Here is a 22,986-nt window from a genome sequence, read left to right as displayed (position 1 = left end):
CACTTGCCGTGCACAGTGGGGGTGTAGCCATCTGTGATCGGCCGTGATGAAGTCACCTGGTAAACAGCCATACCCAATGGCTGTTCACCCCCCCTCGGTGGCAAGCGGTGTCTCAGTGACACGCCGCCACCAAGGAACAGGGATGCGTGCGCACGATCGCGCACATTCCCTGTTTAAATGGGAGGATGTCATATAACGCCCTGTTAAAAGTGACTGTAGAGAAGTAAAATGTAATGTAGTGTAAATACAACTCTACATACTCACTCACAGGGGCGTTTCTTAACCACTTGCCGACCGCCGCACGCCGATGTACGTCATCAGAATGGCACGGGCAGGCATAAGCACATACATGTACGTCCTTTGCCTCCCGCGGGTCGGGGGCCCGATCGGGCCCCCGCCCGGTGCCTGCGGCGGTCGGTTTTCGTTCGGGAGCGATCCCGGACGAGGGGACGGCCATTCATTCATGGCCACCCCCTCGCGATCGCTCCCGACGAATGGAAATCCCCGGTGACATCACTTCCTCTCCTGTAATGTAAACACAGGAGAGGAAGTGATGTATTCTCTCCTCCGTGTCGGTATTTTTCGTTCCGACACGGAGGAGAGCGGATCAGTGAGTTGCACCAACACATCCCACACACAGTAGAACATGCCAGGCACACTCACACCCCCCCTTTACCCCCCGATCACCCCCCCAATTACCCCTGCCCCCCAGTCACAGTGACACCAATGTCATTTTTTTTTTTTTTTTTTGCATTGGTGTCATTTGTGACTGTAATAACTGTTAGGGCAGTTAGGGTTAGCCCCCTTTAGTTCTAATGTACCCCCCTAACCCCCCCAATAAAGGTTTAACCCCGTGATCACCCCCCGTCGCCAGTGTCACTAAGGCTGGGTTCACATTGCAGCGGTTTATGAGAACGAATGTGATTCGCACCGCACTGCAGTGCAAATCACATCCGATCTCTGTGCGATTCGAGTTCAGCCATTCGCCGCACCCGCCGCACCCGCCACACCCGCCGCACCCGCCGCAAATTCGCACGGGACCCTTTTTTTGGCCCGCAGCAGAATCGGATCGCATGGGTGTTCACACCATGCGATCCGAGTTTGCAGATCGCACTGCGATATGCGAACTGATCTGGGGGTGTCAGTAACATTTCACTGACACTCCCAGCAGTTCGCATAGGGCAGTGTGAACTGCCGCCGGGAGGCATGCGATGCGGGAACCCGCCGCGGATTCGCGGCGTTTCCGCATCGCTCCAGTGTGAACCCAGCCTAATAAGCGATCATTTTTCTGATCGCCGTATTAGTGTCACAGGTGACGCTAGTTAGGCAGGTAGGTATTTAGGTTCGCCGCAGCTTTTTATAGCGCTAGGGACCCCCATATACTACCGCATAAAGCCCCCTGATTGCCCCCTAGTTAACCCTTTCACCAGTGATCACCATATAACTGTTACAGGTGACGCTGGTTGGTTAGTTATTTTTTTATAGTTTCAGGGCACCCGCCATTTATTACCTAATAAAGGTTTAACCCCCTGATCACCCGGCAGGTGTCATTTGTGACTAATAACTGTTAGGGCAGTTAGGGTTAGCCCCCTTTAGTTCTAAGGTACCCCCCTAACCCCCCCAATAAAGGTTTAACCCCGTGATCACCCCCCGTCGCCAGTGTCACTAAGGCTGGGTTCACATTGCAGCGGTTTATGAGAACGGATGTGATTCGCACCGCACTGCAGTGCAAATCACATCCGATCTCTGTGCGATTCGAGTTCAGCTATACAGATAGTATGGCTGAATTCGTGTCGCACCCGCCGCAAACTCGCACGGGACCCTTTTTTTGGTCCGCAGCAGAATCGGATCGCATGGGTGTTCACACCATGCGATCCAAGTTTGCAGATCGCACTGCTATATGCGAACTGATCTGGGGGTGTCATTAACATTTCACTGACACTCCCAGCAGTTCGCATAGGGCAGTGTGAACTGCCGCCGGGAGGCATGCGATGCGGGAACCCGCCGCGCATTCGTGGCGTTCCCGCATCGCTCCAGTGTGAACCCAGCCTAATAAGCGATCGTTTTTCTGATCGCTGTATTAGTGTCACAGGTGACGCTAGTTAGGCAGGTAGGTATTTAGGTTCGCCGCAGCTTTTTATAGCGCCAGGGACCCCCATATACTACCGCATAAAGCCCCCTGATTGCCCCCTAGTTAACCCTTTCACCAGTGATCACCATATAACTGTTACAGGTGACGCTGGTTGGTTAGTTATTTTTTTATAGTTTCAGGGCACCCGCCATTTATTACCTAGTCTCACTAGTGTACCCCTAAATTTAGGGGTGTCTACTTTCTAAAATGGGGTCATTTGGGGGGGGGGGGGTTTGTGCCATCTTGGCATTTTATGGCCTTCAAAACTGTAACGCCCTTAGAAAGCCTGAAGGCGGTGCTTGGTTTTTGGGGCCCCGTACGCGGCTAGGCTCCCAAAAAGTCCCACATATGTGGTATCCCCGTACTCAGGAGAAGCAGCAGAATTTATTTTGGGGTGTCATTTCACATATGCCCATGGCATGCGTGAGCAATATATCATTTAGTGACAACTTTGTGAAAAAAAAAAAAAGTTTGTAATTTTCCCGCAACTTGTGGCAAAATATAAAATATTCCATGGACTCAACATGCCTCTCAGCAAATAGCTTGGGGTGTCTACTTTCTAAAATGGGGTCATTTGTGGGGGTTTTGTGCCATCTTGGCATTTTATGGCCTTCAAAACTGTAATAGGTAGTGAGAAGTGAACTCAAAAAATTACGCCCTTAGAAAGCCTGAAGGCGGTGCTTGGTTTTCGGGGCCCCGTACGCGGCTAGGCTCCCAAAAAGTCCCACATATGTGGTATCCCCGTACTCAGGAGAAGCAGCAGAATTTATTTTGGGGTGTCATTTCACATATGCCCATGGCATGCATGAGCAATATATCATTTAGTGACAACTTTGTGAAAAAAAAAAAAAAAAAAAAAAAAAAAAAAAGTTTGTAATTTTCCCGCAACTTGTGGCAAAATATAAAATATTCCATGGACTCAACATGCCTCTCAGCAAATAGCTTGGGGTGTCTACTTTCTAAAATGGGGTCATTTGTGGGGGTTTTGTGCCATCTTGGCATTTTATGGCCTTCAAAACTGTAATAGGTAGTGAGGCGTGAAATCAAAAATTGACGCCCTTAGAAAGCCTGAAGGCGGTGCTTGGTTTTCGGGGCCCTGTACGCGGCTAGGCTCCCAAAAAGTCCCACATATGTGGTATCCCCGTACTCAGGAGAAGCAGCAGAATTTATTTTGGGGTGTCATTTCACATACGCCCATAGCATGTGTGAGCAATATATCATTTAGTGACAACTTTGTGTAAAAAAAAAAAAAAAATTTTTTTTTTGTCATTATTCAATCGCTTGAGGCAAAAAAATAAAATATTCAATGGGCTCAACATGCCTCTTATCAATTTCCTTAGGGGGTCTACTTTCCAAAATGGGGTCATTTGGGGGGGTTTTGTACTGCCCTGTCATTTTAGCACCTCAAGAAATGAGATAGGCAGTCGTAAACTAAAAGCTGCGTAAATTCCAGAAAACGTACCTTAGTTTGTAGATGTGACAACTTTTGCGCAAACCAATAAATATACAATTATTGACTTTTTTTTTACCAAAGACATGTGGCTGAATACATTTTGGCCTAAATGTATGACTAAAATTGAGTTTATTGGATTTTTCTAATAACAAAAAGTAGAAAATATCATTTTTTTTCAAAATTTGCGGTCTTTTTACGTTTATATCGCAAAAAATAAAAATCGCAGAGGCAATCAAATACCATCAAAAGAAAGCTCTATTTGTGGGAAGAAAAGGACGCAAATTTTGTTTGGGTACAACATTGCATGACCGCGCAATTACCAGTTAAAGCAGCGCAGTGCCAAAGTGTAAAAAGACCTCTGGTCATTTACCAGCAAAATGGTCCGGTCTGAAAGTGGTTAATAAATAGCAAAGTCTTTGTGTTATATGTGAATCAGTAAAGTCTGTCTTTCTTCCAAGGCATTTCAAACGTACTTTCAGGAGTAGAAATTGAAGAATCCTTCGTTCGTCCAATAGTTCGTTTATTATTCAGAAAGACAAGCAAAGACAAGATTGACATCTGGTAACATATGGCATGGTGATGGCTTCAGAAGGAGGAATAGGTTTTCTGATCTACATTCTCCAACGTGTAGAATCCTTTCTCATCCCACCATTCCTGCTCTTCCCATAATCCTACCCCATTCTTATACTGTTTCAAGATGTTATGTCAGCAAATCCTAATAACTCCCACATTTGCATATATACCCAATATGGTTCAGTCTATAGATAAGTAGCATAACTCCACCCATTGTTCTGACTAGTAACTCAAAATATAAATACCTACTCAGCAAAACCACTCCTCTCTATATGATCTGCTGTAGTGTGACCTTCAGAAACAATCACTCACCACCAAACATATAACTTGCATATATTTTCAGAAACCCTTATTACTTAAAATATTAATTACCGCAAAAACTTCTAACATATTCCCCCTCAATGCACGATATTCAACAAATAATAAGTGCATTCATCTTAAATAATAAATGTCTCTGATTTTTTTTTTTTTTTTTTTTTTTCCAATACAAACAATACAATAAACATTAATACAATACACATTAATACATTTTAGTGAGTCAGAATTTGTACATAAACATTTTCAAAAATTCTGAGATGTTTCTATGAAAAATATTTAAATATTTCATTCCATTGAGAAAGTATAAACTATTATATTTAATTTTAATTAATTCTCCATCTAAATCATGTAATATTAAATATTTTCTTCTTTCAACTTTATAAATGTATTTAACTTTTGTGAAACTCTTATAACTTTAACCATATCATATAAATATTTTATGGATAATCTATGATCTTACTTTAAAAATTATCTTTTTTTTTTCAAGTATACTGTTCCATTATATGACACACTCTATATGTGTTTTCTTATCTGTGAAACCACTGACCTACTGACCTTTAGTCATAAACTCTGGTCATAAAGAACAACTGGTACCAAAATGACATTCACACAACTTAAAAATTACCTAAATCACTCACACTTCATTTATGGCGCCCTTTCATACATATTTTGAATCAATTGCTCCAGATGTACCATAGCTAATCACTGGATCAGATAAACCAGAAGTCATTTTCCGACTAAAAATACTTGTCATAATTATTTTTTTTTCACTTTTTTTCATTTCTTCCTTAATCAATTTATAAATTTGTTTCATTCTAATCCTAATACAGATTTGAAACAAAATACATAAAAACTTTCCCATTATTTGATTGTCATATTTTATATATTTTATCTATCATTCTATTTATTTTTTGATTTATTTATCCATCTATCCATGACCAGCAAGCAACTTTTTCTATTTTTTTTTTTTTTAAACATTCCAAAATTATTTAAATTCAACAATAACTTTGTTTAGACACATTTAAATCCTTTTCTTCATATACTTCTAATTATACATTTTTGTCTTTCCTATTATCTTATTACTATCATCATTATTCAGATAACTCATAAAAAAATTCTTATGAGAATCACATCCTAACTCCCCCTCACATAATGATCAACCGATCAATATGTCGCTTTTGATGCAAGTTCACCAAAAATTGATAGTCCTTGATAACATAATCAAAAAATAATAATTTTTGAAAAAACAAAAAAATAGTAACAAATAGAAATTTAGTTGTGCTTGTTGCATTGTCATGGAAAAATTTCAAAAAACTAAATAAAAAATAAAATAAAATCGTTTTCTTTACATTTAGAAACGAAAGATATATCTATAAAAGAAAATGAAAACAAGTATCAAATTCTTTTAAAAATTATGATTTCCTAAATAATTTTCATTAATCAATGTAAACCATTTTAGAATGATAATCCTTTCTGTGTTTACCCATTTTATTCTTATTTTTACCAATTATTTTTATTTTTACCAATTATTTTTATTTTTACCAATTAATTTTGAAACAAAAACTATAATCCCAATGTACCTTAAAAATAACAAAATAATCTTCCCAACTAATATCCCAGTTGACATTTCTGTTAACATCCTTGGTATCTTCAGATCTAGAATTATTAACCATAACTTTAGCTACTGGAATAAATTACTAAACATACTCATTAGAAGTAGAAATCTCATTCAAGACATCATTTCTTTTTAAAATTTAGCAAAGGCCTAGCCATGTTTTGTGAACAAACTTCTGAAATACCTATTCTTGTTGTTTGCAAAACTTACAACCACACTACTTTCTATACAACAGATAATATAAAAAACTAAGTATGCTATTCTCAAAAGACTGTCATTAACTCAAAAAGTTAACAAAACCTAGGTTTAGAAAATAATAACGTTTTTAAACTATAGCAGGTAAATAAGTTACCCAATATTTACCTTTATCATCTTAACCAATACTATTCATACATTCTACAAAACCTGAGTACTTAAGATGATAAGAAACAAAAACTTTATTAAACCTAAAATTGCATACATGTCCTTTACTACCTGTCCTATAAAATTTTAAATCATTAACTGATTCCATGGTTTGGAATCCAACCCCAATGGAATATGACATAAGTTCACAACAACTTCGTTTTTATAAAAAATATTATTTTTTCTAGAATTACCTCAATTAATTTATCAAAAAGAAACATTAACTAAAAAAACAATATCCTTGTAATCCTCCTGTAGCAAGTGAAAAAACGAATATAATCAATCTATATAGACTTGCCAAATCCCTCAATACTTTGTAGTATCAGGTTAGGCCTTTTTCACTTTAGATAATTCTATAAACAAGTAAAATTATTTTCAGAAGTTTGATGACAAAGTGTTCTAAAATGAGTAGTTCAGAATTTTTATAAGCTAAAACAAAAAATCAATCAATCAGGTACCTGGATATGCAAAAATAAATATTTTCATTTAAAAATAACTCTATCCATTATTATTGGAATCCAATTATTTTTACAATAAATGTTATCTCCTTTATCAGTCTGTACTGATTCTAACTCATAGTCCCCCTCATTATCCTGTGACTAAATTAAATCTTCTAAAAGAATAAACTTGCCAGATTACTGTTTTTTCTCTACACTGACAATTTATTTTAATTTAGTAAAAGAACATTAATTTAGGTTGGGCTTTCCTAAATATTCTGTTTCTGAAAGAAATTTGATCATGTTGAAGTTTATTTTCAGAACCCAGCACTCCCCTCATACAGTATGATTGAATGAACCACACCTGCAGTTGAAAAAGTGACATTCTCATGATTAATTTAAACAACTGTGGCTCTGTCCCTCACACTACAACTGATCTTTCTAACATTCAGTTGCCATTAGACAAAGTTGTGTGTATTGACACCTCCTGTTTTCCTTGAAATAACACCTTTAGTGTAACATAAGATGTTTTTCAAAACAAATGGTGCTAAACCCACAATGTCTCAGATCTGTAGCATTGGACAATGCACCCCTAACACATTTATTTATAAATACCAATGAAATTGTCTCATCATACACTTAAATGTAAAATGAGTGAGAGAGGTTTCTATATTTACCAAAAATACTAAATTTATAAGGGCTTTCTTCAGATCTTCAAATGTTTGTATACAAGTTATCTTCTGTTATTAAAAATATATTTGCCCTACAGTAAGCCTATATAATTCATTAAAATTTACTCAGACAGATACTTTGTCTGCAAAAATCTCAATGAACTCTCGAAAAAGTTATTAAGGCCTAAAAAATCTTATTTTTCAAAACAATTACTTTTAGTAAGTGATGATACCTTTTAAATATATATTTTCCTCATCAATGAACCCTCTTCCAAGTATCTGGAAAATTTAACACAAAAATATATTGTGCTTTGATCCATTAAAGTGAAAAATGTCATGGCATGTCTGACCAGTCTGTAACTTGATCTGCATCTCTCTGTTGGTAATACACACCTCACATGTCACATACTCTTCAGAGAATGATCTGTTACTGACAGTCTTAGCTACCATGCTTTGTACACCCTACACTGTACAATTCGGTAACAATCTTGTTTCTCGTTTTTAAAATGTTTAACTTTTTTAACACTTTTTAAACATATTTTGTTTGTACATCTACGAAAAATCATGTACACTATGTTATATGACTTTCCTGATTATAATAATGACAAAAAATTGTTTAGAAGACAATCTCGTGAAACTCACAGATTGGATCCTGCCCATGACCTGCGATTGGCCATTTCCCCGAGAAAACTTCTCCCGCAAACCAAAGTCCTTACTTTTACCAGAAATACTCATTTACAAGAACTTTTAATAGTTATTTTTTTAAAATTTTTTTAGATTGAACAAAAACTTTCATATTTTAATATTTTCTCTGGGTCACCTTAAGTAAATTAGAACAATTTACTACTTTTAATGTAATAACCAAATCCAAGTTTGGATTTTTTGTAAAAATTGTTCAATCCTTAACTTATTATTTCCTACAACCAAATCTTTAGAATTTTTGTAAAAAACACTAAACATCATGTTTTTTCCATTATCTCAATTTCATACAGTTCTTTTACAATCTTAATCAATAATTTTTCTCTGAAAACTTTGTTCAGGGCTTAATACATAAAGATATACATGCAGCATTAAACTTAATTTTCTTCTTAATGAACTTCTTTACACTCTGGCATAAATTAATTAATTACCTTACTACTGCATGTATTCCTATATTCCATACATATGAAATATATCAATTTCCCGATCATACTGAGACTTACTTCTGAGCCTAGAGATGTTTAACCATTGCCATATTACCCTTTTATATAAACAAACACACTCACCCCTTGTTAGTATGATAGTCCTGTGTGTACTTAAAATAAAACAAGAGATGAATAATGTCCCTTTAACTTTGTTGTTCGTTGCTTTATCTTCATTTTTTCTTCTTTTGTAGCTCTTTGCCTTGTTTCTTGAATTCTTGAATTGTGTGCTGTAATGTGCTGTAGTGTATAGCCTGTTGATCTATTCTTTGCCTTTGTGCTTGGACCTTCCATCTTCAAACATCAAAATCCGACTTCCATATTAGCTCACCCAAAGTGTACATTTGCCTTTGTACCAACAATGGTGACTTTTTCAAATAACGTGAAGTCTTTGTTCCTATTTCAACACTTTTTTCTTCTTGGGTAACAACCCAATATTTTCTTATGTGAGACTCTCTCACCTTCTTAGGAACTAACCTTGGCAGATATCTTCACGTACGTAACTAAATTACGTCTTCACAAAGTCCTGGATTTTCCAAAAATAACTTGAAGTATACCGTCCAACTGGCCTTGTCAATCAACTTCGTAGGCTGTATCTTTTTTTTTTTTTTTTTATTTAATTTTGTGTACAGAGAGGTGAGAAAACAAAGAGAAAAAAAACTCAACCTCCACTGTTGTCTCTTCTGGATCGTTGTCCGCATCTGACGTAAACGCCTCCTTCTAGGTTCTTTGATCATTTGTTGTCTAATATCCCCCCTTTGGCAAGGAATTGATCATTTCGGCTGGCACGACAATGTTAAAAGTGACTGTAGAGAAGTAAAATGTAATGTAGTGTAAATACAACTCTACATACTCACTCACAGGGGCGTTTCTTAATAAATAGCAAAGTCTTTGTGTTATATGTGAATCAGTAAAGTCTGTCTTCCTTCCAAGGCATTTCAAACGTACTTTCAGGAGTAGAAATTGAAGAATCCTTCGTCCGTCCAATAGTTCGTTTATTATTCAGAAAGACAAGCAAAGACAAGATTGACATCTGGTAACATATGGCATGGTGATGGCTTCAGAAGGAGGAATAGGTTTTCTGATCTACATTCTCCAACGTGTAGAATCCTTTCTCATCCCACCATTCCTGCTCTTCCCATAATCCTACCCCATTCTTATACTGTTTCAAGATGTTATGTCAGCAAATCCTAATAACTCCCACATTTGCATATATACCCAATATGGTTCAGTCTATAGATAAGTAGCATAACTCCACCCATTGTTCTGACTAGTAACTCAAAATATAAATACCTACTCAGCAAAACCACTCCTCTCTATATGATCTGCTGTAGTGTGACCTTCAGAAACAATCACTCACCACCAAACATATAACTTGCATATATTTTCAGAAACCCTTATTACTTAAAATATTAATTACCGCAAAAACTTCTAACACGCCCTCCCGCCACAATAGGTCCGCCGCCTGGCCATCATTTGAGAGCCGGTGGTTGGCAAGTGGTTAAAATTCATGGTGTTGGAGCATACACAAGAAGATTTTATCACATATGTTTGTCGTGGACATTTTTGATGTATTACTTATTTGTGCACTGTCTACTCATTATACTGCGTACTTGTTCTATTTTCTATTTGTCCTTTGCTCCCTTTATTTATATTTTTCGTGACGTATTAGTTTATACAAATTTTAGGTGCAGCACTGGAATTATTCTGATTTATACTTTAGCACCGTTATCCCAACACTTTTCTTTTTCATACAGTCTCTTTGGAGCCCCCTAAATATTCAAGCTGTCTGTCCTGTTCAACCTCCTACTATACTTTTAGAAGTCTCCAGAAGACATGGAGGAGTAACAGAACTTCAGCCTGTGAAACACTGAACAGCCCTAAACAATCAACTGTTTACAGAAGAGCCAAACTAAATTTACCTAGCAGCTTACACTGAACTAGGAGGGTGCTACATATGCATACTGTATATGTAAAGAGCTGTGTAAATTGATGGCGTTATATAAGTACCTTTAATAAATACATTTATGACTGTTCCAAATTTTCACAGAGTTCTGTCCCAGATTTTGACTACAACACAATCTGAGGACAATATGGACACTCCAACCTCAGTCCTGGCCTCTGACAGATTCATGTACCTGTTTCTGACATTTTTGGTGCAGAGGCTCGACTTACTGTCATTTTAAAGGGTGTCTAGCTATAGCAATATTTACATATTTACATTGGTCCAAGCTAGATTAATGTACAGCACATGTAAAAATTGCCATACCTGGAATTCTTCTTTACAATTTATTTTATGACAAAAAGTGACAATTTTATGTAAATCTTTTTAAGTGTATTTTTAGATAACATCTTTTCCTGTATCCAGGCACGGTCAGCATCCTTCACATACTGTATATCCATGCTTCACACTGAATGTGCACCAAACATCTCTGTCTTCATCACCCCCACCATTTCTTTCCTCCTGAGCACATTGCGACTACTCCTCAACCCATTCTACCACCCCCAGTAATAGAACTCTTATGCCGCGTACACACGGTCGGAAATTCAGACGGAAAAGGTCTGATCTGACTTTTTCCGATCGTTTGTAGAGAATTCTGATCGGACAAAGTGCCACGCATGCTCAGATCAAGTTACGAGACCAAAGCTATTAGCTACTAGCCTCAACGTTGTCCCGTCGTAACAAATGAACGTCATCACATTCCGACCGATCGGATTTTCCAACAACTTTGTCCAACCGTGTGTATGCAACACCAGTTTAGGACAAAATACTGCAGATTTTGGGGTTGGAATGTCCGACCGTGTGTACGGGGCATTACAGAACCCCAGTTGAGAAACCCTGTTATTACAATGATGCCCAGGTCTGCTGGGGTTTAGCTGTAAAACTGGTAAAAATTAGGATTGGTAATGTTTTCACAACATTCATTTTAATATTTTAAAGTGATTAAATCAAAAAACTAAATATATTACAGCTTACCAATTATTAGATGTGGCTGCAATTCTTTGTCATTTTCCCTCTGTTTTCACCTGGTGATCTGGCCAATAACACACATACTGTATTAGAATGTAGATTCTGGATTAATAAGCACAGGAGGTACAGCAAACAGCAACATTAACAGTCTAGGGGAGTGTTAAATGTATTAGCAGATTACAAATACACTAACAAATTGAAGCCAAACTCACACTTTATAATCAGTTTGTATGCCCCTTTGGGATAAAGGATAAAGGTTTTATATAAATAAATAAAAGCTGATTGATTTATACACCCCTGCCAGTGTTAAATGGTTTGTCGTATCCATGTAAACTGATACATTCTGCTGGAGAGCTTGTGCTTTGGAAAAACAAAATACTTACTGGCTGGATCACTAGATGAAAATAGAAGAAAAAAGCCTTAAAAAAGAAAACAAATGCAGCCATCACATCTAAGAATTGGTAAACAGCAATATAATAAACATTTGCTTTTGGGTTTAATACCAGTATTAAATGTATCCAGAAAGTGACAGTTGAAATGTATGTTATGCTTGTGCAAAGAAAAAGGTTTATAATAGCCTGTCCATGATACTTAAAATTGATTCTTTTTTTTTAACACAACGCACGTTATCAGAAGACGCTGAAAGCATAATTGAAACATTGAAATAAAAATGACTTTTATTGCCATCTAGTGGCCAAATTGTAGTATATGCATGTTAAGTGTTTTTGTTCTTGAACTTTGTGGAATCATAGGCTTAAAGTATAAAAGTTTTTTTTTCTATTTTAAGGAGTCCAAATGAGCGTGGCGATAGGAAAGCAGGCACTTGGGTACGCTGAGGGTTTGGGGTCTAGCATGTGAAGGTGATTGGGGACAGAGGAGGGAGATAAGGCACTTGGCCTGTAGTCCTTTGGAGGGGATGACTGCTCAGGGGGTTGCAGTCATATTTTTACAGTCTAATTGGCAACAGAGTGAAAATGTTAGGGGGTTTAAGAGGAAAGAGGATGGAAAATTTGCTCTGAAGGCAGAATCTCACAGTGGTAAAACAAAACTCTTACTAAGGCATTATCCTCAACGGGGAAAAAAATGTGTACTGTGAAAATCACACTCTAAATTAGCTTTTATTTTAAGGATAATAAAATCTCACTTAAATTCAATGTTGTACAACATATGATCTGTCACTTTCTTCTGAATTCCAAACTGACAACCTGTGTTTAATGCATATTGAAAACACACTCTATAGGTAAACCTATTATAGGAAATACATGGATTGTAATTTTCCGACAACAAAAACCGTGGCTTTTTTTCCAACGCATGTTGGATTAAACTTGTCTTGCCTACACACGGCCGCACAAATGTTGTTGGAAATTCCGATCGCCAAGAACGTGGTGACGTACAACACGCACGACAAGCGATAAAAATGTATTTCAATAGCCAGTGTGGCGCTTCTGCTTGATTCCGAGCATGCGTGGAATTTTGTTCGTCAGAATTGTCTACACACGCTCGGAATTTCCAACAACAAATTTTGTTCATGGAAAATTTGAGATCCAGCTCTCAAACATTTGTTGTCGTAAATTCTGACAGCAAATGTCCGATGGAGCATACACAAGGTCGGAATTTCCAACAACAAGCTCACATCGAACATTTGTTGTCGGAAATTCCGAGCGTGCGTACGCAGCATTAGGCCTAACCATGTGATATCTGCACCTGAAGAATTGTGCTGGAGGGAGAAGGCAAGATTGTCTGCAGCAAGGGTTGTGCAGGAGGAGAATATCTAACATCCCATGAATTCCTTAACCCCATCCAACTAAGCAGCCCCTAGGGGGTACCGCTACATGTGGGAAATGTAATAAAGTAAGAATTAACTCCTATGTCAGGGATATGCAATTAGTGGACCTCCAGCTGTTGCAAAAATTCAAGTCCCATCATGCCTCTGCCTCTGGGTGTCATGCTTGTGGCTGTCAGAGTCTTGCTATGCCTCATGGGAATTGTAGTTCTGCAACAGCTGGAGGTCCGATAATTGCATATCCCTGTCCTATGTTATCATTAAATAACCAAAATAATAAATACATAAATAAATAATAATAATATGGCAGCTGCTAGCACCTATTGTGTTCCCACAATGACTACTAAAACTACGAACAAGAAATGGTGCTGCGCTACCCCGTGACTGAATTAACAAAGCATTATGTGCTGTTACCGCCACATATGCACAATATAGTGACTAAGTAAGGTATTACCATAAATACAAATATCCTATAAACTGCAGAAAAGTGAAATAAATAAAATAATGTATAAAATGCTGCAATTTAGTATAGGCGTGCTGAAATAAAGTCCTCAATCATGTGTGCAGTCTAGAAGTTTATCTTATAGTGATGATTTATGTAAATACATATCCAGGTGCATGCATACAATTTCTTAACCCCATCCAAGTTTTAATCTCTCAAAAAAATACAAAACAAAGCTGATGGACTGGTTCATTGTCTTGGAGTGTCTGGAAGTGAATAATGGGCTTGGCAGGGTGACAGGTGGGCCACAATTACTCAGCAGCCACTACGGGGTACCGCTACATTTGGGGGCTCGTCTGGGATCATCTGTTTATGGGTAACCTGCCAGTCGTTGCCCCTAGTAACCGAGGTTGAGGCAATTTTTTATTTATTTCACTTTTCTGCAATTTATAGGATATTTGTATCTATGGTAATACCTTTCTTATTCACTAAATTGTTGTCATATGTGCATACGTAGTGGTAATAGCACGTAGTACACTGTTTTTTAAGTCACAGGGGTAGCGCTGCACCATTTATTGTTTGTAATTGTGGAATATTTTGTTTTTTCCCAGGCTAGGGGCTTGTACTCTCACAAGGATTGTGGTGGATCCCAGTGCTCCGAAGATGATTGTAGTGGGTTCAGGAGGGCGGCTTTCGCCTTCTGGTTGTTATTTTTTTTTACCCTGAATGCAGGCTAAAAGGTTAAAACCTTTGTTGCGGATATTGTTTTGAAACTAGCAATATCTCCTCTTGAAAAACATTTGCAGGACTGGGTTTGCATTGATTTTGAAGTCAAGATCAGCATGGTATCTACATTTTTGAACAAATCAGGATATTGAGGATGGCAAGTGCATAAACTTCTGATTCATCACTATCTTGAGGGGTAAGGTTTTTATTTGTGATAGCTGGTGCTAAAGCCAAGTTGGTTACCAGGTGGGTGGCAAGTAGTAGTTAATTAAAGGACACCTTTACCAAAGGTAATGTTGGTTCTTAAGACCCCTTCATATGTGCCCATTTCATTACAGTAAGTTACAAATTAATGTTTACATTGTGATTGGCTTAAAACCTAGAATAACCCTGAAATAACTCCCACCCCACCCCAACTAAACTTTTTTTGTATAATCTCAAACTGAAAGCCTCAGATACTTACTAAATACTTTACCTTGATAATGTGATGTATCGAGTTCCAAGACTTCCCTGCAGAGAAGGAGTCCATCTTCATGTGTCTGCGTCACTGCCTGGGTGACGTGGACTTTTCCAGTCAGCTGTCCAGTGGTGGGGTGCTCTCAGGCTCCATAGTGTGATGATGTCACAAAGAGGGATCGGTTGATGCAGGCACCGACTACAGTGCTGAATGCACCGGTTAGGTAAGTAAAGAAAATAACAAAAAAAGGTAATTTCATTTTTAAAGCTGCTAAATGGTTGAGAAGGAGGTAAGAGAAAGTTATGGGAAGCTAGAGAGCTTTGATCAGAGATGCTACAAATGCACTTCACTGGAACAAAAACTGATTGCACAACTGTTTTTTTTTTTCAAAGCACGGTTTAATAACATGTATTTTATATCTGCCTTATGTACATTTATTTCCTTTATTTCAGATGATTATTATAGCCACAATACTTTTACTAGTGGATTTCTATAAATGCTGTACAACATGCTGTTCAGGGAAAAAGAGATATTATGTACATTTTCCAGTAAGTATGATCTATTTATTTTTCATTATTTAGACCTTTGCCTCATGCCTCATGCCTCATTTATAGTATAGAAAGAAAAAAATGTGTGCCCATTTAATTTACATGGATCATTCGTTTTCATTGCTGCTATGTTAAGGCAGAGACCTTTTGGAAGTAGGGTGTCAGTTTCTATTTTCAATAATTTACCTCTTGAAGAAAGATATTGTTTAAAAAGATAAAGCTAATCTCCAAGAATTTAGTCACTTCCTAAAATGTGCCAGATCTCTATGGGTTCAGTCCAACAGGGTGCAGGCTACCTTGTGGACTTATCTCTTTGATTTATAATTTAAACTTTTATTGAGTGTTGGGAGAATAGCTATCCCTATACTTTCTAGTGCTCCACCCTGCAGAATCATGTTCTTTTACTCTGCCCATGCCTCTTCTCCTTTTAGCCAATCAAGAAGCTCTCTGTACTAGGTGAACCCATTCACAAAATGAATGGTGGGGCAGGCAGAGCGGCTTCTGTATGAGAAAGCAGCACCTTTCCTTCTCCTGCCAGAGCAACAGGAGTATAGTAGTATTTGTCTGAATGGGCCCTAAAACTACACCAAGATTTTAAGTAAAATTTAGTAAGCAGCCTTGCCATTGCAGAAAACTCATTGATAGCATTATATACTTTGTAAAGAGGACAACTAATGCATATGCCAGGGTAAATGTAATAGGGCTATCGGGACATTGAAAACAGACGCATACATAAATCTTTACATAAAAAGCTTCAACAAAGTGAAATGATGTAAAAACTAAAAAGTGCTTCTGTGTAGTTTGTAACAGAAACACCACTTTTGTTTTTCTTATTATATGTTTTAAAATTCACCAGTTAAAATATATAAATGTACTATTTAGGTCAAACATTACTTTAAACTCTGCTGTATTAATGTGTTTTTCAGAAGCTGGGATCAATGATGTTTGCTGCCCTGGGTATGTTATTTTCAGCATATACGTTGATCATCTCTGCTCTGGGAATAGCACAAGGTCCATACTGCAGGACATCAGATGGATGGAAGTACCCATTTGCCAACACTGCCGGGGGGTACTGCATTATTTTCTTACATACAAAAGTATAAAAACATTTACTGTAGGAGACCTTTCACACAGGGATTTCATTTAGGTCCTTTTGTCAGTTTTTCAGGAGGACCTAATTGGAAGCTTCATGCAGCCATATGGACAGGTGGTTGTAAACGGACTTGTGTCCTCCGAGTCTGTCTAGGCCAAAAAAAAAACAGTATTTCCAGACCTAAACGTGGCAGATCAGGAGTAGCCAGATGAAAATGGACAGCGGAGTCCAATTACATCCGCCCACCCATAGAGCTATCATAGGACTGCCTGTTTCTGCCGGACAAAAACGTTACCAATCATTTTACCAATCTGCTAACAGTACGAGTATGAGTCCCAGGGCCAAACTTTGAAGTGGAATTAAAATTTTGCGTAAAAAATTGCCCCTGGGAGCTTTTTGGCATAGTGTACTAGTATACACCATATATTAGCCCATTATGGCAGACTTACCTGTCAAGTGATCATCTTCCGTGCTCTCAGCTGTCAGGAGCACTTACGTCTTTTCCTGGCCTTGCTTCCAGGTTCAGACTCCTTGGCCACTTGATTGACCAGACATCGATGACATCACTTCCATGCATGTGCACAGGAGTCACGTCAACACAACAAAGAGCAGTGCCATAAATGTATGCTGTGAATACGTGATTTAGTGTACATAAATGCTGACCGGCATGGTGAACAGGGTCAAGGGTTTAAGACAAAAAAGACTGATAGGGTCTCTTCTGTTATAAATATCCTACTTGTTAGAGTTTTAAGCTGAAATAGTGTACAATACTTTTTTGTGTTACACTTGAATACTTACTAAAGAGTTAAATGTGTTCAGATAATGAATCAAGGAGTACCCCTACCAACATTTTCCGGCCTTTCGTTGCTCATGAGGCTTTTTTCTCATTGAAATTTTTTTATTGGGAACAACACCTCAACGTACAGGCAAGAACAATGCTCAAACCAGGCTGCAATGTAATACACTCTAGACATCAAAATTGAAGTTTATATGTACAGGTAGTGGTTAATAGCTTTTGATAATTACATAGAGCTCATTAAGAGTTAGACACCATACAGAGTTTCCATCAAATGTCCGGGGAAGTTATACGTTTAACAGCTTCTGAGGGCCTAGTTGCCCCTAAGTAGACCAACCACATTTACTAGTGGGAATGGCCAAATCATAGAGTTTTTTATGCTTTGAAAAAGCAGTAGTAGTCTTAGCTGATGAGACATTTGAACACACCAACCCTATTGTATGCACTGATAGAAATAAATACGGTTTCATACACATTTATTGTATTAATGTAATCATCCTGGTTTTGTTGTATGTATACAATGACAATAAAATATTACCTTATCTTATCTATGTGGGTTCTTTTTATAGGTATCTTTCAGATTCTTCAACATGGTCACAGTGTCTGGAGCCTAACTATGTGGTGCAATGGAACCTCATCTTATTTTCCATCCAAATTGTTCTCAGTGCTTTACAAGTTATCATTTGCTTCTGTAAAACAATATTTGATTTAAGAGATATATTTTGTGGGACTCACAGGATCTTAACACAGGTAAATGGTAACAATATTGGTAACAATATTTTTTTAACAACATCAATATAGTTGGATGGGATTTTCCAATCACTTGGACTCCAGTTATATACTAAACTAAAGCTGGCCATAGATGGATTGAAATTTGGCCAGTTCAGCTGGGACTGGGTGAATTTTGATCCATCTATGGCCGTTCCCTCTAGAGAGAAGTCGATTTAAAGTGGTTGTAAACCATGTCACACCACTTTTGCCTACAGGTAAGCCTATAATGAGGCTTACCTGTAGATACTGTGAATATCACCTAAACTTCTACAGTTTAGGAGATATTCACTGTATCAGCATGTGCCAAGATCATTGGCACATGCGCACTGAAGAAACGGCCCATCCAAGCTGTTTTTTTAGTAGCTGTGCCAAGACCGGCGGCTCCCGAGCGCATGCACAGGAGTACCGTCATCGCGGCTCCGTCCAAACACAATGCCGAGGCCCGCAAGCCTGGAAATAACTCCAGGAGATATGTTGCCGGTCAGGGACCGCTACAAGAGCTTTGATCTAAGGTAAGTCTTTCATAATGAGCAGGTATGCAATGCATACTAGGTCATTATGCCTTTAGCCACATACACACTATCAGATTTTCCTTCAGGTTTCAGGTTCAGGTTTCCTTCAGGTTTACCAAAACCATGTAGTGCAAGGGCCTGCCTAATTGCATATAAATTGAAACTCCTAAGGTTTGACCTCATATTATATGGTGTTGGTAAATCTGAAGGAAAAACTCAGCAGAAAAACTGATAGTGTGTATGGGGCTTTTGTCATGCAGGTTTTTATTTTTTTCTGAGTTTATAACCACTGGCTTCTCTCAACTGCAGCACTCATCAGTGTATTCTGACAGCGGAGTCCCACTTTTAAAATACAATAGCACAGTGGGGAGGATTTCCTCATCCACATTGAGTATTGTTCACTTTACATTTATCATCAGCAAGCTTGCTGATCAAAGAAAAACTATTTATCTATGGAAACTATTTTAGAAGATGCTCACTAATTCAGTTTATTTATTTTTAAGTATGTGTTCCCTGATTGCTATTTTTTCTTCTGGGCACAAGTGTAGTGGGATTTTTATCCAGGATGTTTTCATTTTTTAATCTATAGTATAATAGATATTTATGAGGAATTCAAAATAATTAGGTGACTACAGTGTGTGAATTTAGTCAGCTCTCTATTGTTTGGCTGTAATTTGAATTGCACTATGACAAAAAGGTTCACATTATCAATAATATTTTAGTAGTGTGTATTTTGTCACTATAATAATTTATGGGGTCTAGGAAAGGTTGCATGGATTTAGTATGCTTTCATCCATTATTTGTGTACAGTTATATTGATATATAGATTTATATATATATATATATATATATATATATATAATATATATATATATATATATATATATATATATATATATATATATATATATATATATATATATATATATATATATATATATATATATATATATATATATATATATATACACACTTTGCCTCAATGTAAAGTAGTGAATGTACAGTGTGTATAGCAGTGTAAATTTGCTGTCCACTCAAAATAACTCAACACACAGTCATTAATGTCTATTTTCCAGCACTGTGATGCATAATGGACATTAATTGGGACTTTTAACGAAGCTATGGCCTGGTAAGGTCATGTGTTTCCATCCCACGGGACTTTAAATGAAACCATGGCCCGGTAAGGTAATGCGTTTCCATCCCTATTGTATTCAAAAAAGAGGGGGGAACAAATTTAACATTGGGACTTTACATGAAGTATGTGGTAGCAAGAGAGTACAAGGTGAACTAATAGGAATTTTATTAATCGTTGCAGTTGGATTTACAAGAGATAAATACAATGATAAACAAAGTAATAAACAATACATGATAATGGTAATAGTAATAATAATAGTACAGCATGATAATAACATGAATATCACAAAGTATCATAATAAAACTCCAAAGTTCACCGTAGCAGGATTGAATAAAAGCATATGTAGCATAATGCCTGCAGGACCAAGGTCTTTGTGCACCAATTAGGGTAATGTATAGTAACGTCAGAATCTAAATGTATTCAAAAGAAGCACAGCATATGATAGCTCTACGCACGTTTCGTGGCCTTTGTACCACTCATCAGGAGCAGAGCACGTGTTCAATCTATAATAAGGGGTAATATGATATTCAGAAGTAAAGTAAATGAAAAATAATAATAAAAACGCATAAAAGAGGGTGGGGTAAACAAGTCACCCACACCTAATACATGCTTACTCCATTCATCCATCCAATCTATTTTTCAGCACTGCCTTAACCCTATTGGGCATGAAGTTCATCAGAGCTTCACAGGTTGCCACTGGAGTCCTACTCCACTCCTCCATGATGACATCATGGAGCTGATGGATGTTAGAGACCTTGCACTCCTCCGCCTTCTGTTTGAGGGTGCCCCACAGACGCTCAATAGGGTTTAGGTTTGGAGACCTGCTTGGCCAGTCCATCACCTTTACCCTCAGCTTCTTTTCCAAGGTAGTGGTCATCTTGGAGGTGTGTTTGGGGTCGTTATCATGTTGGAATACTGCCCTGCGGCCCAGTCTCTGAAGGGAGGGGATCATGCTCTGCTTCATTATGTCACAGTAAATGTTGACATTCATGGTTCCCTCAATGAACTGTAGCTCCCCAGTGCCAGCACCACTCGTGCAGACCCAGACCATGACACTCCCACCACCATGCTTGTCTGTAGGCAAGACACACTTGTCTTTGTACTCCTCACCTGGTTGCCGCCACACACACTTGACACCAGTAATCCATGTCCTTAGTTGGCTTGTCTTTCGCAAACTGTTTGCAGGCTTTCTTTTGCATAATCATTAGAAGATGCTTCCTTCTGAGACAACAGCCATGTAGACCAATTTGATGCAGTGTGCAGTGCATGGTCTGAGCACTGACAGGCTGACCACTCACTACTTCAACCTCTGCAGCAATGCTGGCAGCACTCATATGTCTATTTCCCAAAGACAACATCTGGATATAAAGCTGAGAACGTGCACTCAACTTCTTTGGTCGACCATGGCAAGGCCTGTTCTGTTAAACCGCTGTATGGTCTTGGCCACGTGCTGCAGCTCAGTTTCAGGGTCTTGGCAATCCTCTTATAGCCTAGGCCATCTTTATGTAGAGCAACAATTTTTTTTCAGCTCCTCAGAGAGTTCTTTGCCATGAGGAGCCATGTTGAACTTCCAGTGACAAGTATGAGAGAGTGATAGTGATAACACCAAATTTAACAAACCTGCTCCTTATTCACACCTGAGACCTTGTAACACTAACATGATAGCAGGGAGGGAAAATTACTAATTGGGCCCAATTCGGACATTTTCACTCAGGGGTGTACTCGCTTTTGTTGCCAGGGGTCTATACATTAATGGCTGTGTGTTGAGTTACTTTGAGGGGACAGCAAATTGACACTGTTATACAAGCTGTACACTCACTACTTTACATTGTAGCAAAGTGTCATTTCTTCAGTGTTGTCACATGAAAAGATATAATAAAATATTTACAAAATATGAGGGGTGTACTCACTTTTGTGAAATACTGTATATATATATATATATATATATATATATATATATTCAGTTAAAGGAGGAAAGAAATTAGCTCTGTATGTTTTTGATTTGTTTCATGTTATAGCCATATTGCAGTCCCAAGGGTAGCCATGGCACTCTATGATTGATGTAAATGCCCAGGTGCTAACCCACTAAGAAATCCTCACAAATTCAAAACTAGTATAGAGGCACTCATGGGCCTTGCAGAGGAGGTCAAAACATCAGTTTATTTTATTGTCAACATTTAGATGAAGCTCAGTCCATTTTTCTCAAGACACTACAACATGGAAGTGAACAAACCAATAAACCCAAAGTCCCAAACACCAACAAAACCCCCAGTGATGATATCACACAGAGCAAGGGTAAAAAGACACATACAGGGTTTTCTTCTTTTAAGGGGGAATTCACCTAGACTCTGTTGTAGACAGGAACTCTGATGTAAGGGGGTTTCTGCTCACCAAAGCCCCCACTTACATCAGACTTCCCAGGTTTCCCCCTTAAATCAGGGATCCCCAAGCCCCCCTTACATTTACATCAGAGTCTGCAGAGCACCCCTTACATCTGAGTCCCCCTCGCCTTAGTGTACTCACTCAGGTAAGAGAGAGAAGGGAGGGAAGGGGGAGATGGTGGATGGTGAGCTCACTCACCCGAGGATGGAGGCTCAGGCATTGGCACCTTTCATCCACCATGTAATGTATTTGCTAGCTGCTGGGCTTCAAATTTCCACCCACACAGAGGTAGATACAGAGGGGTAGGGGCAGGAGGAGCAAATCGAGACGTCTCTCCTCTCTCATCCATGTGAGGTGGGGGGGGGGGGGGGGGAGAGAACTGTATTGGCTCTGGGCAGTGGGTGAGAGAGTGTCATAGACACTTGGCTTAGATAACTGCAGTTAGCCCTCCAGACAGCTGGCAACCCTGGTGAACCTTACCCTGGTGATTCAAAACCTGAACTGTCCAGGGGAATCAAAGAAAGATCACGAAAAGAGCAAATCACATCAATACATCAAAAAAAGAAAAACATACAAAATCCTAGCTTAA

General features: G+C 38.2%; 1 protein-coding gene across 1 annotated transcript in view; it reads left to right on the top strand.

The window, feature by feature from the left end:
* TM4SF18 (transmembrane 4 L six family member 18) overlaps nucleotides 1–22,986 on the top strand; it is a 31,871-nt gene that overhangs the window by 3,705 nt on the left and 5,180 nt on the right. The window contains exons 2-4 of the mRNA XM_077488266.1: nucleotides 15,613–15,708; nucleotides 16,635–16,777; nucleotides 18,167–18,347. Of these exons, the coding sequence (XP_077344392.1) occupies nucleotides 15,613–15,708; nucleotides 16,635–16,777; nucleotides 18,167–18,347 (420 nt within the window). The remainder of the gene's footprint in view (nucleotides 1–15,612; nucleotides 15,709–16,634; nucleotides 16,778–18,166; nucleotides 18,348–22,986) is intronic.

This window comes from Lithobates pipiens, unplaced genomic scaffold (genome assembly GCF_037356315.1).
Source record: "Lithobates pipiens isolate NorthernLeopardFrog02 unplaced genomic scaffold, aLitPip1_a1.2 Scaffold_18, whole genome shotgun sequence".
Taxonomy (NCBI): Eukaryota; Metazoa; Chordata; class Amphibia; order Anura; family Ranidae; genus Lithobates; species Lithobates pipiens.
This window is presented reverse-complemented; position numbering and strand designations above follow the sequence as displayed.